The sequence below is a fragment of the Aspergillus udagawae genome (assembly GCF_001078395.1).
Source record: "Aspergillus udagawae IFM 46973 DNA, scaffold_10, whole genome shotgun sequence".
In the NCBI taxonomy this organism is placed as follows: domain Eukaryota; kingdom Fungi; phylum Ascomycota; class Eurotiomycetes; order Eurotiales; family Aspergillaceae; genus Aspergillus; species Aspergillus udagawae.
In genome coordinates, this window is record NW_025091273.1 from 734,327 (window position 1) to 753,353 (window position 19,027).

Consider the following 19,027-nt stretch of genomic DNA (forward strand, 5'->3'; position numbering starts at 1 on the left):
GGCATCCAAATATAGGACTGTCGAATAGGGTACAATTGTCGGGTTGGACACAAGCTTTGTAATTGTTTGCAGCCAGCGGGCTCGGAAATGGAGATATTGTGCTCGACAGTCGATCTCGACGACAGTTGATTCCCCGTCGCGTAGTCGCTGACGCTTGCCCCCCCCCCCCCCCCCCCCCCCCCAATATATCCTTTAGCACTAGTACGATGAACGTGGCGGGACTTCGTAGTGTAGTTCGAGGAGCGTGTAGCACCTAGTAGTGTGCGTGGCCAAGAACAGGTATCATCATCAGCCTGTACCCGGAAGCCTCGACGTGCTGCGGTCGTACCTATCGCGAGGCTTGACCAACAATTCCACCACAGTGTGATGATCGAAATTTGCTCGACAAGACACGCGAATCTCTCTCTCAATCCATCTCAGCGTTCTTACCTCCAACGCCAGTTGCACTTACTGAGCTCAAAGTAGTACTCGAGCTTGGATTGTACCTCTGGAGTGGCCATCCCGACAGAGGCTAGAATGTTTCCCCTGACAATGAACAACTTGGTTGTGCGAGAAGTCAGTTTTATCGCTCAACAGATCGCCTGCTGCGCTTGTGGTTAGGAGCTTGAATTCCTTTGCTTGGAGCTCGTATACTTGATTCTATGATCGTCGACGGCATAATGTAGAAATAACGAAAGTGCAGAAAAGGACTTTGGTTCATCAATCCGTGCAGCTCCATATCATGTGCTTGTCCGACTACAGTACGCAATTGGGTGTTGGACAAGGTGATTCAACTTGATGTACAGATACTATAAGGTAGTATTCTCTTTCTCTATGGTTTCTTCTAAGAATTTAAGAACTATTAGCTTCTTTTACTGTCTTTATAGGAAGTCCTTATCCCTAAGCTGATTCCCTTTGCTCAAGAATGTGCAATCGAACGACCAAACATAATTATTCTCGAAGATGGAGCTTCAGCTCACCGTCATCGATTTCAGCAAACTATATGCAAAATTTCTCTTAGTCCCTGGCAAACCTCAGGCACAGCGTCTGAGCTAGGAGAGCTGGCCCATGTCGGGATCCTCAACATGATTTACCTTGTAGGAAACCCTATCAAATATAGACAGTAAAAGACAGATTTTTGCGCAAGTCATGAACTAGTTTTTAATTACTACTGCAAATCATAAAGCGGAGACTAGTGCAATTAATAGCCAGCATATTAGGTGAGAAGCGTCATAGTCAGAATATCATTCTCAGCTTGCCGATATCCAGTCGTGGTCGTTTCCAAATATCCACATCACCAATATCCTTCGTCTTCTTTTTAATCGTCCCTTCTTCAGACAGTTGGATTTTTACGGCAAAGCTTCCGTGGAAAAGCTTTGCCTCATCCCCTTCCGGAGTAGATTTGGGCAGTATAGGCATAAAGCTGGTGACATGGAGACTGTTTTGGCAGTTACTACAGCCACCCACATGCCACCTGCTGAAGACAGGTTCATAACCGACCAAATTCTCATCCTCCCAGACACTTATAGCGAAAGATCCCTTCACCAGAGACCGGTCAATGCCTGAGACACGGACGAAAGACACTGATTTTGGCTCTCCATTACCGTCTTTCTTGGAAACTCGTTTGTCGTATTTATAGCCTAAGTCCTCTGTGTGGGCGACATCCTTTGTTTACGAATCGGATTAGCCCCGTATAACCTGAAAAGCCGAAAGATTTCATCGTTTCCTTATCGCGAAACACCCAGTGCTATCACGCTCTCTGCGGACGCTAAATGGACGGAATTGCTGTCACTCACCACGGATGTTAAAAAGCGCCCATTCTCTTCGATCGGATTCTCGCGGAATGGATATAATGGTGTATTTTCGTCCAAGGCGGAATCCGCGGCCATTTTTGGAGTGGGTCCCTGGTCATCCACGGAGCTTGTTCCCGGATAATCTTGAATGACCTTTATTTGCCTCCCATGTTGCTCTTGCCAGCTCCAGAATACGAGGTCAACGAAGCAATGGTGGAAAAAGAAGATAGGATCAAATGCAGCCGAGTCATTCTCTCCCATATCACCATTGGCACCTTGAAATTCCGGACAGGGTTCACGCAAATTAGGGAAATCGTAGCCGCCAACAGCTAGGTGCATGGAATTGTGAGGGCGTTCCAAAGAAACAACATACTCCCCTGTTACGTGATGTTTATCATAGTCAGGGCGGCCCACCTGACTAATTTTATCGTCGTTCCATTTGCCTGCCGATGTAGTATTCGAAAAAACTGTGTAGTTAGGGGCTTCCAAGCATCGTAGATATTCCTGACGAGCTCCCTCCACATGATGCTTTCCATATGAATCAGATCGCACAGCGGCGTCCTGCCAGCGAGTGATGTTTCGGTTCAATATCTTATCCGCGTACCCCATACCCATAGAGTCGATCAACCAGTTGTGTTCGATTGTATCTTTCAGATCATCTTTTCCAACAAGGCCGGAATATGGACAGCGAACAGTCTTATAGCCCGCGTACTTCCCATAGTCCTGCAACTTTCCCTGCTTCGATTGATCCGATTGATCTCCCTTTTTCTCTTTTTTAGGAGCTTCAATGTATCTCGCCAACTTGTCAAAGAAGCCTTGTTGCAATGTATAAGAATACAGTGGGTTGTCAATTGTAGTTGTTCCACAATTCTCCAATGTATTGTGAAACGTATATTTTTGTTGTAAGAAGATCGGAGGGATCCTCTGTGTCGAGTTGTCGCCCTCCATTTCATCCCAATAAGGGAGCGCGACATCCTCACAGCCAGATACGCTTTGCAGCGCTCTCTCCAGGTGTAAGAGATATGCGCGATGCCACGTGGGAAACAGAACATTGCCATGATGGCAATAACCTCCCCACCAGGCGCTATTCCCATAGCCCGCGCCTCGGAAGGGCTGACCGTGCAAGCCTGCGATTACTTGAAAAGACTTGAGATTAGGATGACCTGGCTCTCCCGGTTTGTTCTTCTGGATTTCGTGGAATGCGTGGATCAGCTTATCCAGCTCCGCGTCGGTAAGCTTACAAATAGACTTGCGTGTGCGAACAACAGTCATGGCGACAGCAAGCAGATAATACGAACGACCGTAAAGATAAAAGTTGTTAAATACTGGGAAATGTTGGAGAACAAGACGCTGCGCAAATGGCTGCATTTATAAGAAAGACTCGGAACTACCTAAGTCATACGTAACCCTCCAACCATATGACCTTACCATCCTTTCCCAAAACGCGCAATTAGTGTTAGATCTCCTGCTGCAACCGGACTGTGGAACATCGTCACACATCATGACTAGCAGCCTGCCATGGTTGAAGATGGACAGCTCGGTACTGCATGCAGTAATAACCCGCGAGAATCATGTCGTCACGACAGATTTGGATATGAATCGTCCAACACTCGGATGTCCCGGAGCAGGGATCCAACTTGCAAGATTACGCACACCGTTCCTACTATCGTCTCGTCATCGAGTTTGTCCGCATGTCGTGTTTTGGTTTCGCCACAATGTAGCAACTCCTTTCCAGTAGCCTATACTTTCTTCTTCCTCACGAGAGATGCTCAACCACAGAAAGTAGCCAGTAACAGCTAGAAGAACCGCCACATAAAGGGCCATTCTTGGAGGAATAGGGTGCTTTGCATTCGAAGATTGGCTCTCCGACCGGTACGTTCGGGCACGGTAGACGTCTTTTCGATGTCACAGCGGCTATAATCCGTCGCCCTCTTGCTGTTGCATTCTGATCCTGTCCATGCATCTGATGGACGCAAAGGTTCTAATATTTTTTGGGCAGATTTGGTATTTCACCGCATTCGGCGCTTCAACTGGACAAGCATTGGTTGCCATGATGATCAAGGCCTGGGCATAAACCTGTGGACACTTGACCGACTCCGCTTTCAGGTTGTTGCTGGCAGACCTCACTGACTTAGTATATGCCTGGCGGGGCTGAGAGATGTCACCTGCAGCTGAGAGATGTCACCTGCAGTATAAGTATGTGCTCTGGTCCCCAACACCTCACTTGTGTTTTACGGCCCATTTTCCACTTGAGGACCTGATCTTCCTATTCTGCTACATTACTGAAGTTTTCCACCTCGTCATGGCTACAACACATGCCACACAGGGAATGGATGAAAATGACGCATGGATGGGACCCGATATTTATAAGTTAGAAGCGGTGAACCCAGTTGCAAAGTCTAAATACCTCGAACTTTTAAAAGACAAAGTCACTATTAGGTAAGTCAAGTTTATGAGCCAGCTGCGCCAGTCAAACAGCTATACCAATAGTGTAACAGTGAAGAAAATGGAAGTGAAGCCCAGAAATGGCAGATTGCATATGCTGGCAAGGAAAACGCAAAGGAAGAAACAAACTTGTGTTTCTTACTCATAAATGTCGCCTCAGGCAATTATTTAGCTCGCTCTGGTATGCCCTGATTAAGCTCCTAGAGATCATTGAACATGCAGGAGGCTAACTGGTGCACTTTCCCACATGCAAGGAGGCGAGCACAGCGTTCAAGGCGCTGTAGATTCTCCAAAGGCTACTGGCAATACAAGATGGATTCTACGTAATCGCACGGTGAAAAAGGAAAAGGAAAGCACAGTGCAAGATGGATACGTGTACGTCCATCAATATCTTTAATCTGGAAGTCCAACTCTCCTTTTGGGTTGTTTGTTAGCCACGGTTTTTAACTTCAAGCGGCAGGTTCTACTACGGGACAAAAGCACTTGGCGTGAAAGGCGGAAACTCTGTCGAACTTGTCCATTATGATCCGAAGAAAGAACCTGAACCCGAGTGCCTGTGGAAGATCGTTAAAGCCAACTGACGGAAACAGAATCTGACGATTATTCGAGGCTGACACTCCCAAAAAATGTTGTTTCGTGAGTTGCGTGGACTCCTTATTTAATCCTTTTCGGCTTTCATCGTTCTCTAAGGAAATGGATATTTGTCGTGGGACTGGTTGAAATGCTTTTCAAACCCCTCCGGGTTTAATATCTGGCTTCGCCTATATATTCTACAACTTCTTGCAAATGCTATAACTCAGAGAATAGGTTCTATTCCATCTGTAGATTTGACCTAGTAATGATGTTAGGCGCAGAGTGCGTGGTCACCACACTACTTAGGGTGATCAGAAGGTCTAGTGAGTGCAGAGTCCACGTCTACCCTAGAGTCTATATCCTACCTTAGTAGAGTCTATAGATTGATTATTCTTATTAATTATCCTTATTATATTGCTAATATAATAATATTACTACTACCTAGGAGTCTTATTATCTAGCGATATGCTACTTAATACCATTCTTTGTCCTCTTACTAGTCACTGTAACGTAATCCCCGGTGAGCCGCCCACCCGGCCGGGACGCCCAACTCTGTATTTGTTGAAATCGCTAAGCTAGTAACGTTCATGGATCACTAGTAATTTATATGGCCAATTGAAAATCAATGAAGGTCTGGTCTTCTAAACAAATGACTATCTAGCTACTATTTATCCCTCTCGATAGCGGTGGAATTTGAAGCTATTCAAATGATCGAATGCTATCGAATATTCTGCCAAGGGTGGCAGTGCTGCGTCAATTCATAGTCTTCCTAATCAGGCAAGCAGTCATATAATTCAATACACCCCCCCAGCTGAGCCGGTAGGCAAAGCTGCATGCAAAACATAGCTGTTAAAGCCATATCCATCTCCTAATCGGGTAATCATGTTGAATCAATGGCGTTGGATTAGTTAAAGCTTAATCTCTGCCTCCTGATTGGTTAACAAGCCCTACCATCTTATAAAAGTCGATATGCTTATTCTTCAGTAATATCTTTATTAAACCATCTGCCAGCATGCAATTAGTTTCAATCTATTTAACTAATATGCGGCCTGATTAGACCTCTTGCTAAAGCTAATGCTAGTGGATATCTATATAGCATAGCTTCATGCAAATCATTGGCTCTTTGTTACATAGTAGCCCTACTATTTAATGATTATCGCACAGAATGGATATCTTATGTTCTAGATTAAAGCTAATATCCAGGAATAATCACTTCCACTAATAGATATTCTTTGCAGCTTCTAAAACAGCAAGTAATTTAGCCTCAGTAGTTAACATAGTAACTATTTATTACTTCCCTGCGCGCTAGTCTATAGCAGTACTAAATAGCTTCACCAGATATCCCTTACTACTGCTATAATCTAATTAGTTAGCATAGGCAGCATCACTTATAATAATAAAGATATTCCCTGTTAGATCACCCCTATATTCTAATGCATAGTCCTTCGTCAAAGCAAGATATATAATCATGTGATTAGCTGCATCAAAATACACAGGTCTAGGATTCAATAGATGCCTCACTAGATCTGATGTTATCTTAGTGATATCTAAGCAAGTGATCACGGCGGCATATAAAATTAATCTAATTTTAGATTAATAGTGGTGTATCTCATTAATTAATGCCTTTCTATTATAAGGGCGTAAGCTCTCTATTATTATAGGTGTCCATAGCTTCCTATTAGTTAGATCTAAATAATATCGTGCAATAATCTTATTAATATATACCTATTAGCTCAGCCAAAGCTTCCATTTCATTCAATCTTAGCTAATTTTAATATTTAGGAAGCTCTCTCCCTTACCTAGATTATAGAATTTATAGCATTCTTATAGTTTTTAAATAAGATTATCAGCATGCTTCTTGCTTTCAGGATGGTAAAGAAATAGTATATTATTAATAAATACTAAGACAACAGTCTTATCATCTATATAAAGGTATAAATCTATATTAATTCTCCGCAACCCTATCTTATTAAGGGCTTTTAAAATATCTCTCTGCCAGAGGCATGGTGCCCTTTATAGGCTATAAAGGGCTCTCTTTAGTAGGTAAACATAGCTATATTTAGAGAATCCTTCTACTATGTAGGTGTATACCTCCTTATCTAGTTCACTATTTATAAATGCATTAACAGCATTAATTTATTATATATCAAGATTAAATACTACTGCAATCACCATTAACATGCAGAAGATTTATGCAGCAAGAGTGGTAGCAGTAGTATTATTATATATTATTTATTACATGTCTCCTTATATATAAATACATGCTTTTACCTTAATTAAGTAGCCTTCTTAATCAAATTTATATGTAAAAACAAATTATAGTGAAATAATCTACTTATCTATAGGCTATTTAACCTTCTAAAAAGTTCCTTAAGCTAATAATATATTATATTCTAATGCTGTGGCTGCTTCAAAGAGTTCCTTAAGCAGGTGCTTTTACATATCTTTCTAGCTATTAGGTATAGATAGTATTTTATCTTGATGAAGTTGTTTCTCTAGAGCCTTACCTCATAAACCTACTCTAAATAATATAAATACTGAGTGGAATTGCTTCAGGCTATCTATCTAGGCGCTAGCATAGACATCTTATAGAGCTTAATGCTATTATTTTCCTTTAATAATGTTATCCACTAAAAAATCAGCACTTACACTATATTTTAGCTTCTTTAGGATATCATTAATATCATCTGCAGCATCTAGGCCAATACTCAGTTAATTTACTTCCTCAAAGAGCTATTTTAAAGGTGAATCTTCTGGTTCCAAGCAATCTAGGGACTCAGGTAGTGTATCTATAAGCCTTACAGGTATCTCAGGCTCTGGGGAATCATCTATTCTTATAGGCAATCTCAGGGTTATTAAATTAAGGCAAACAGGCTGTTCTCTCTACAGGCTATTAATCTAGCCTCCAGGGATGCTATATTAAGTTATTCATAGTGCATTATCTTACTTAATAGAATTAATAGGTGCATTATGTTAGATAGGCCTTCCAGGCGTAGTATAGGGAGTTAGAGGTATAAGATTCACTACTAGTAATTCTACTATCTAACTACCTTCTTTTTCTAGCATAGCTCTCTTACTTATTTTATTAATTAGTACATTCACCCCCTAAGCTTCAACCTTATCTAACTTATTATTATTACTAGATTCTGTCTCTGCCACCTACCTAATCTGTATATATTTATTTATTATATTAATCTTAATTAGTGGCTCTGGAAGATCTGGTATTTTGATTACTTCTATATAGAATGGTTTATCTAGATTAAATATAATATCTTTATTAAATATAACATCTCTCTTATCAGTGATCTTCCTAGTTAATAGATTCCATATCTTCCACACATTAGATGCAGTATATCTAATAAGATAGCCTATCTAGGCTCATGGATCCAGTCTTTACCCATATAATGAATTAGTTTATTAAGTCATTGAGCTAATCTTTACTTAGATATATATAGATTACATACCATCCAGTTAATTTACATACAAAATATATTACCCAATAATCTCTATTATGGGCTAGAGTCATCAGAATTATATTAAAATAAACACTCTTAAATAGCTCAGTAGCTCTCTCTCTAGACATTTAAGATATCTACTTATAGGCCTTTACTAGCCTGTATATCTCATATATTAATCTCTTGCAGCTTAATACTTTAGCACTAATAGATACTTCTTCTAAATACTATATAGCCTTATCTCCTAGGTATATAAGCTATTAATACCATTACTTACTTATTTTAGCTGATTCGTGTGGCCTCTCTAAATATCAATTCATAGTAAATATATTTAATATTAGATTATATTCCACTACCTCTATATTATATCTCATCTTTGTATAGCAGATTGGCTTCCCATTCCAATCTTCTATAGTATTAGTACATTAATTAAGATAAAATCTATACTGCTTCATCTGATAGGTTAAGAGCAAACTTATATAGTATCTAGATATATAAGCTACTCTGCTTAGTTCTAAGATATATAGCTTTCTATTTATTCTAATTACTCTTAGTTCAACACTTCCATATCTAAGGATTTACTTATGTATTAAACTAAAATGTATATACTCATCTTCCACCAGCTCATAGGTGAGAAACTAAGTTTAATTATTATAGATATTAATATCTGCTGCTGAATCAATAATCTAACTATCTTATAGTTTATATATATCACTTCATAGGGAAACTAGTGCAAAATTACTATAAATAATACTTATTATAGTACAGGTTGCTTCTTAATTCTGATTAACTTATTTAATTGCTGATTCCATTATATATTGTAGCTTAGGGTTGCACTTAAGCCATTTAAATCATTCTATAATATCTGCATTCAGCTTCCATCCATTCAGCCTCATTAATTTAATTAAATATAGATACTTATTAAACTGGTGCTTATCTCTGTAAGGGCAGTCTTCAGGGCCTTACTTAGGCTATTTATTTCTATAGCTCTGATTAGTTAAATCAGAATTCTATTAATTAGAGGATTATCCTTTAAAGATAGTAAATACACTCTTCTATTCTTTCTAATTAAGGGATCGCCACTATTTCTAGAAATAATAAATCTTATTAAACATATCTAGGGAACAGTCCTTCCTCATTTTATTTAGTCTAATCTTAGTATATATTTAATCTAGCTGCCTTAGCACTATTAAGAAGGTCCTAGTTCCATCTTCTCTAGTAAGGTGTCACTACCCTGGGATCCGTCTCTGCTGTTCCTGCTAGTCACTAACTCTGGGAGCGATATAGTCCCTAGACTATATCTAATACTTGCCTAAGGCCTACCAATCAGGTAGCCTAATGATGCAGCAATACAATGATCTGGGCAGGATTAAGGGCAGTTCAAGGTAACACAAGAATAATAACAGTAAAGATAGAAGCAAGGCCTATTAAGTATGTATACTTAATAGTAAGAGAGTAACTGATGAATTAGACTAGTGAACTTATACTTAAGTAAATAACTTACATTAAATATGAGGAACTAAACTAAGAGTGCTAGATATAATAGTAATAAGTGTCCTTATATAGTTCCTCATATCATAGCAGTGCTATGATATTTCATATTATATGCTCTAATATTTCATATTATTGCTCTGAAGTATCAGATCACTGCTATATTCTTATAGTAATGCTATGCTGATGGTCATATAATGATTACAGTTAGGTTATGCTTTATTTAGTAGCTTTTAGCCTTTTAGTGGCATGTCATCTGAACACTATAGTGTAAAACTGGGTGATGATAGAAAGGACATAGTTTATGTATAGCCTTCGCGCTAGAAACTATGGCCTTCTCACCATCCTGGTGGTTGAGGATTGGTTAGTTATCATTATTCTATAATTCTGCTGGTCGCATCCGCCTTACAGTGTTAGTGTTGTAACATTACCTCCCCCTCTTCTAGTGTTTCATCCTTGAAACTTATAAGGCTGATGTTCCCCTTAGTGAGTTCCCTGATTTTGCTTCCTGCAATGTTTCCCTCTATTATTGCTGACCATGGCCTCTAAAGCCTCTATCTAAAAGAATAATTTAGCCTAAAAAATTAAAGATCAGGGTTTCATAATAGTTTCTCCCTGCGTCCATTGTGCCTATTTAGATAAGAAGTATGTTAAATCTAAAGAGTCTGATTATTGTAGTGAGTGTGTCAAGGAGGGTCATACTCATTGTGTGGAGTCAAAACCATCTTTTACTGATGTGGAATGGTGTTGTTTGGTTCAGGCTTAGGATTTAATAAAGGAAGAGGAGGAGAAGCTCCTTGCTAAGCTCATGTACTTATAAAAATAAGAATATCTTCTCCATTACTGTGTGAATGAGTTCATTGCTCATGAATTTAAGGAAGTTAAAGAACTTAAAAGATTAGAAGAATAAGAAAGGTCCAAAAGAGAACAACTAGTTAATTATTAAAGAGAGGATGTAAGTAATGCTACTTATTTAGCTAACCCGCAACTTACTGCTATAGATGACATTACTTTTTCTTAGCTAATGGATGATCCTTCTTTCTAGGTGAATATTAACCTTTCTATAAATAATATTACTGCATAAATTAGTAGTAATCTATTAGGTTCTTAATAGGTTCCTAAGTGTTTTCTAAGGTATCATAACCTTTCTATTTTATAAGGTAGTATGGTTTTCCACTAACTTGTTTATTATTTAGGATTTATTTAACTTTATACTCCTGCTCTATGTCATCATTAATTTCTATATTTTTAGTGATTTTTATGTTTTCTAGGGCTGGTTCTAATAATAAGATATGAAATACTGGATGAATTTTTAACATACTCTTTAGTAGTTATAGTTTATAGTTAACTAGTCCTAGTTTTTCTTTGATTATAAAGGGTCCAATTTTCTAGTGGTCTAGTTTTTAATTTAGTCTTTTTATTTTAATGTTTCTGTGTAGTAGGTAAACTTTCTCCCCCTTTTTTAGGTCTGGAGTGCTCCTGTACTTTTTATTATAGTAGAGTGCCATGCATAGGTTTATAAATTTAATGTCCCTCAATAGTTAGGTTTGGAGGTAGTTAACTATTATAAGTACATCCTGTGCTTCTTCTAAGACTAATTCTTTATTTTATGGTTCTCCCATTAAAATAGGATTATACCCATAGTTTGTGAAGAGCGGTGTTTCCTTAGTAATTAAGTGTACTGTGTTATTATATATAAACTATACCATTGGTAGGTATATTACCTAATCATCCTGTTAGTAGTTGATGTAATGTTATAGATATTATTTAATAGTTTGATTTGTTCTTTCTGTTTGTTCATTAGCTTATAGGTGATATGTGGTAGTGAGTCTTCATTTAATCCCTATTAAGTCTATGAGTGAAGCCCAGAATTTTAATATAAATAATTTATCTCTATCTGATGTGATATACTATAGCATCCTATAGTTCATAATAATATAGCTCATAAAAAGCATGGTTAGTTATGATGCTGTCATATTTGTGTTCACTAGGATTAAATAGATATATTTTATAAGTCTGTCTGTGACTACCATAAGGTAATTATATCCCTTTAATACTGGTAATGGTCTAATAAAGTTAATTATGACCTATTCCTATAGTCTTTTTAGTGCTTCTAGTGACTGCAATTTCCCATATGATTAATGCCTTGCTAGCTTATCCCTTATATAAGTTTTATACTCCTTAATGTAGTGAAAGACTTTTCTTCTTATATTTAGGAAATAGTAGTTTCATGAGATAGCTTTAGCTATTTTTTCTGTTCCTATATATCTATGCATAGGATTATTATAGTGTTACTTAATAATCTCAGTTCTTATATACTTAGGTATGTAGATGAGATTTCTTAAGTATACTAATCCTTTCTTATCTATAATAAGGTTTTCATTGTCCACCAAGTTTTCAAGTATTTCTTAAATGATTTTGTCTTTTTTTATTTCTTCTATAATTCTTTAGATTAATAAATCCTCCCTTATCTTAATTATTACTGTGAGTACAGGGTAGTTATACACTAGTGTCCTATCCTTTTATTCTTTTAATATTACTAGTTCAACTATCTTTCCCTGAAGTTTATAATCAGGTCATTAACTAAGTATATCTACTTATCTATTTTCTGTTCCTTTGCAGTGCATAATCTTAAAATTATATTATAAAAGTATTTTAGCCCACCTGGCTTGTTGCCTTGTGAGTTCTTTCATTATTTTAAAAAATATAAGGTTCTTATAGTCTGTTTTCATAATGATGGTGTGCTTTACTCCCTCCAGGTATACCCTCTAGACTTTAAATGCTGTCATAATAGCTAGTAATTCTTTGTCATGGATATCATAGTTAAGTTCTGCCTAGATTAGCTTTATTAAATGGAAAGTAACTAGTCACAGTTTTCTATTAGGTCCTGGTTAAGTCATTCTCATTCTAATCACATAGTCAGATGTATTAGTTTTAATGGTGGTTTCCTTTTCTAGGTTATGTTGCACTAATACTGGTGCCTTAGTAATTCATTACTTTATTTTATAGAAGGTGTTTTCATAGCCTTTATCCTATTTAAACTCTTTTACCTTCTTAAGTAGCGCAAAAAGTGGGTGCATAATGTTTGTGTAACCAGTAATGAACTATTAATAGTAATTAATAAATCTAATAAACTGTTAGACTTCTTTAACATTCCTTAGTTAAGGCTATTTAATAATTACCTTGACCTTATTCTAGTCTATATAAATACCTTTAGTAGATATCTAGTGTCCTAAGAACTCAGTCTCTTGAATATAGAATTCATACTTTTTTAACTTTAGTTTTAGTTTTGCTTCCTGGAGCTTTTCTAAGACTTTATTAATATACTCTATATATTCTTCTTTTTCTTTTAAGAAGATTAGAATATTATCTAAGTAGGTAATAATAAAGAGGTGCAAGTATTCCTGTAATACTTTATTAATAAATCATTAAAAAGATACTAGTGCATTAGTTAATCTAAATAGCATAACTAAATACTTAAAGTAACTAAACTTTGTTCTAAAAGCTATTTTCTATTCTTCTCCTTTAGTGATTCAAATATGATTATATATATTAGTAATATCTAACTTTATAAACTATTTTGCTCCCTGAATTAGATCTTAGATTTTATAGATTAGTGGAAGTAGATATTAGTCCTTAATTATAATTATATTTAGTGGTTAATAGTTAATGTATAGTTACAAACTATTATCCTTTTTTAGTATAAAGAGTAGACCATGGCCTGCAGGTGATTTTAATAGTCTTATCTTCCCTAGGCTTAGTTCTTTATTAAGGTATTCCTTAAGGATTAGTGTTTCTTTCTCTGAAAGTTAATAAAGTTTCTTGTAGGCTAGTAATATTCCTTCTTTTAGAGGGATTTTGTGGTCATGTTTTCCATATTCTAGTAGGACATACTATTTTAGTTATTTAAACAGGGTTCTATATCCGTGGTGTTCCTGAGGCAGTATTTCTAAGTCTAGATTAGTCTTAGTTCCTGGGTCCTGTGTCTGAGTAGCTGCCAGGGCCGTGCAGGACCTAGGCCCGCAGACCTGAGATCCTCTTGTCTCTAGGTTCATGCTCTTAAGGACTTTGTCCTATAAGAATTTGCTTATGTTATTTAGTGTCAGGACATCTATATAGTTGCTATCTTACTCCAGCACCTATCCTAGTAGCTCTATTATTGCTATCCACTACAATAGTTTTATTACTGCTAGCACTGCCATTATTATATTTTGGCTAGTTACTATATTTATTAGTTTACCTCTTAACTACTTAGTGTTATCATTATTTCCTTTTAACCTAATGCACTGTAAGGTCCTAGTTTCCCCTTTTCCCTGGTCCTGTTATGGGTATTTATAGTTAAACTATAGACTTCCTATCTTCTAGTTAATTACTAGATTATGATTCCTAAGCCAAGGAATCCCTAACACTATATTATACTGCCTAGTTAGTATAATATTAAAGTTTAGATATTTGAAATGTCCCAATATAACCATTAGTATGGTGCCTGACTTAGTTATAATTATAAGAGTTCCTAAGTTCTCTCTATTCAGACCTGTGATTAGTTCTAGTACTACCTTTATAACTTCTAGGAGTCCTAGCTTTTCTATAAATTCTGGATTTATATAGTTTCCTGTTGCTCCTGAGTCAACCATCACTTAGGTTAGTTAATTTAGGATATGGGTGTAAAGTCTTAAGTATCTTCTATGCTGCATATTAGTTGCCATAAGGTATTCTATTTCCTAGTGGGGCTTTCCCTAATCCTACTATGGTTCTGGGAAGTAACCTCCTTTAATTTTTCCTTAATAGTGTGTCACGCACTAATCCTTAAAGTAGATTATCTAGTGCATCACACTGTGGTGAGGGTGACACCTATAACTAATATAAGAATATTTAAGTTCCTAGTATAGATAGGTGTCATTGTCCTTGACCACCTTTGGTATTCTTAGCCAGAATTTTACTATATATTTATTATCATAGTGGATACTGCAATTATTACTATAATATATAATCTAGAGTACTTTATTATATTTTGGATAGTCTTAAAAATATTTATATAGACACTAATTATAGTTATATACTATGTGGATTAGTCCTAGTAATCTTTTCTATGCAACTCTCTAGAGTTTATAATAATATTTAATTATATATTGCCTGCAATCCTAGTAATAAGCTAGATAACTATAGTGTGTAAGGTACTATTCCTAAGATTTAACTTAAGTCTAATATTTAAGGTTCTAGTGGGTGCATCCTTTAACTCCTTGCTTTACCTTCTTAAGGATTTATATATTTAGTTAATGTGCTTGTAGTTCTATTAATTACTTCTAGTCTAGCTAGTGTAGCCACACAGCATATTAGTCTGCTTTATCATTATTTTGTAGGGATTTCTGAGGTGTCTTAGGAATCTTATAGGACTGCTCCTTATTAGGATTAAGGCTTACCCACTAAGTTCTATACTCTTTATTAAGTGGATTGATAGGCTGGTTAATAGTGGTCCAGTCTATCGTGGGATAATCCTCTTAATTAGGCTCTTTATGGTTAGTGTTTTCTCTGTTAGTACTAATAACCTGATGAATGTTGTTGGTGAGCTTTATTAACTTATAAATATATCCCTTAGGAGTACAGTCTTCCTATTTAACTAAGCTATATTTGATACTGGTTAGTGATTCATGATTAGTGGCTGTGAGTGTACTAGGATTCTTAGTAGGCTAATTACTTATTATACTTCTATACTCAGTGGAGTCTTCCTCCTGGAGCTCCTACTTAATCTTATCATTACTAAGTATTATGCATTCTTTAAATAATTTTCTTAGCTGCTTATAACTCCTTCTCTGAGGTATACTAGTGCTAGTTATATTATAAGCTCCTCTGGTGGCACAGAACTCAGCTATTACCCTGAGCTGTTTAGATTTTTCCTATTAACCCTTTCTAGGTTGCTACTTGCAGGCTTTTAATATATATCCTAGTTTCCTATAATAGAAATATAACTTATTATATTATTACTATTCTCTTTCCTCCTTAGAAAATACTATTTAAGTAGTATCTAGCTCCATGGGCCTTGGTCTATATGGGTCTGGTGTGTGCTCTTATTTTTTATTTACTTAGTGCTGCCCTCAGAATTATCTATGGCCTTTTCTCTAAGTATTAATTTCTTATTTTTTTATTTTTTGTTCATAATATCAGTTGTTAATCTTAACTATGATTTCTACTAATTTATTAAGTTACTCTAGTCTTTCTATGTGTGCTAATTTATCTTATATATAGTCCTTAAGTCTGCTAATGACTATAGATACATATACTTTCTTATTCCAGTTCATGTTTAATATGATCTGGTAGAATTCTGAGAAATATGCTGACGCTGAAGTGGTCTGTCAAAGTTATTATAGGTTTCTTTTAGCTATGGCTTTAGCATTGATATCCCTGAAAGTCTATTTAAGGTATCATCTAAATCCAGTATAGCTGGTGAAGATATTCCTAGTGATACTTGACTATTTGCTTGACTGCTTCTCATAGTATTCTCTGATATATAGTTTAAACTAGTTCTATGCTTATCCTTGAAGATAAGTGGCCATAAAGATAACCTTATTAGCTTATCTAGGTAGTCTGTTTTTATTAGTATTAAGGTGCATATTTATTTGCGTGAGGAACCCTTGGAGTCTGGATTAAGTTCCATTAAATGATTTAGCCTTGGGTAACTTAGGCCCTGAGACGCTGCTGATTAGTGCTGATGCACTAACTTAAGTATCTAACTAAGTTAAGTGGTTGTGCACATTGGTCTGAATGTACTTAGCTTATTAATTAAGTGAGGTCTTAAGTTCCAAGATTTATCTCTTTAGAAGAGTGATGTCTTCATTATCGTCTAAGTCCAGAGTATTGGTGGGTTGGCTGTGAGTAGGTGCCTTACTCTTATTACTTGACATGGTCAACATGTTTGCTAATAGATTTAGTACAGAATGAATGCTCCTAAAGTGATTTATTTAGTACAGTGTTTAATTTATCACTACCCTAGGATCTGTCTCTGCTGTTCCTGCTAGTCACTAACTCTGGGAGTAATATAGTCCCTAGACTATATCTAATACTTGCCTAAGGCCTACTGATTAGGTAGCCTAATGATGCAGCAATACAATGATCTGGGCAGGATCAAGGGTGGTTTAAGGTAACATAAGAATAATAACAGCAAAGATAGAAGCAAGGCCTATTAAGTATGTATACTTAATAGTGAGAGAGTAACTAATGAATTAGACTAGTAAACTTATACTTAAGTGAATAACTTGCATTAAATATAAGGAACTAAACTAAGAGTGCTAGATATAATAGTAATAAGTGTCCTTATATAGTTCCTTATATCATAGCAGTGCTATGATATTTCATATCATATGCTCTGATATTTCATATTATCACTCTGAAGTATTAGATTGCTGCTATATTCTTATAGTAATGCTATACTGATGGTCATGTGATGATTATAGTTAGGTTATGCTTTATTTAGTAGCTTTCAGCCTTTTAGTAGCATGTCATCCAAACACTATGGTATAAAACTGGGTGACAATGGAAAGGACATAGTTTATATATAGCCTTTGTGCTAGAAACCGTGGCCTTCTCACCATCCTGGTGGTTGAGGATTGGTTGGTTGTCATTATTCTGTAATTCTGCTGGTTGCATCCGCCTTGCGGCGTTAGTGTCGTAACATAAGGTTAGTCATTCTAAGATAATTATATTCACTTATTATGTCTTCCCATTCTCCTAACCATATATTAACATTCTGATTAGCTAGTTTTAATAGGAGTCAATTATACCTTACTATTATATATAATATCAGATCTTCCTTACTCAGCTCCATCTTGGCTTTTAACTTTGAATACCTCTTAATAGTGTTATCTAATTAGCTAGTCAGCTGCCTGAGGTGTCTCTACGCAACTATTTACTCTATTTCTTACTAGATAGCTACTAGGCCATACTCTACTTTCTCCCATTCCTTATATTATCTCTTCTAGTGGCTCACTTAATGTTCATATAAGGTTCTTAGATCAAGAGCTGCCGCAGCTAATTAGCTTACTTATAGTAGGTGTGTATCTCTCTCTGCTGGTTAGTTTACTTATTCTCATGTATCTTACTCATCTTGATCATTCAAAGACTCAGATCTCACTACCATTATTTAGTTGCTTGGTGCAGCATTCTGATTAGTCAATTCAAATTCCAGATTATCAGGATGAATTAGTTTTATAGGGCGTGGTGTCTTCTGGAGCAAGATATCCAGTATTCTATATATTATGGCTAGGCCTCATATGTGCGCATCCCAATTCCACCAATCATCAGGTGTATCTAGCACGATGGAGACCTTCCTGGTGGATTATATTAGTTCTGTGTAGTAATCCATTTCAGCATTTAACTCAGGGGTGACAGCGGTGTCAATATAACCTTAATTCTTCTGAATTAGGCAAGTTAATTCCAATGAGATATCTCTCTAATGCCTGAGACAGAGCTCTCTAACATGCAATGCCTAGAAGAATGCTTCCAAATCAATTAATTCCGTGCGTCTCTTAAGGGCAGGCCGGGCTCATAACTGTTGAAATCGCTAAGCTAGTAACGTTCATGGATCACTAGTAATTTATATGGCCAATTGAAAATCAATGAAGGTCTAGTCTTCTAAACGAATGACTATCTAGCTACTATTTATCCCTCTCGATAGCGGTGGAATTTGAAGCTATTCGAATGATCGAATGCTATCGAATATTCTGCCAAGGGTGGCAGTGCTGCGTCAATTCGTAGTCTTCCTAATCGGGCAAGCGGTCATATAATTCAATAGTATTCCATACAAAAGGAAATTGTCAAGGCTTGTTATCTCAACTATAGTCACATATGCTATTATCTAAGTAAGATATTTCGAAAGTATATGGCTGAGGCATATAAATTCACTTTTGCAGGATGCTAAAATATTGTTTGTCCCTCTCAATGTCTAGAACTTAAAATTACCAAAATTACAGGCGTATTTTATGTTAGCTAAGTGTATACTTACGCGATGAGGCTATAGATCATAAGTATACGACTAATATACTTCGCGCCCGGAATTGGTCCCTGTAGATGCGGTTGTTGAGATATCAAAGTCTTGAAGGATGCCAGCCATTTAATCTGGATATATAGCAGTCATCGCCTTGTCACATCCGAACAAGTCAGCTTCCGCTTTCGGACAATGGTCTGAAGCCCGAAAGTGATTGGCAGGAACAGGTGCTAATTGTTGATGCGCAACTCCTGAAGCCTAAAGGAACGTTCTTTCAGGATCTCGAACATCCTTTTCGCCGGAAGCATTCTGCC

The 19,027-nt window shown here is 36.5% G+C and overlaps 1 protein-coding gene across 1 annotated transcript; it reads right to left on the minus strand.

Moving 5' to 3' along the window:
• Positions 1-1,706: 1,706 nt before the first annotated feature.
• Positions 1,707-3,044, minus strand: tyr1 (tyrosinase; the record flags this gene model as incomplete). The annotated part of the gene is made up of 1 exon (XM_043296057.1): positions 1,707-3,044. One exon carries the CDS (start codon positions 3,042-3,044, stop codon positions 1,707-1,709), a length of 1,338 nt encoding a protein of 445 aa, XP_043151992.1.
• Between the last annotated feature and the right edge of the window lie 15,983 nt (positions 3,045-19,027).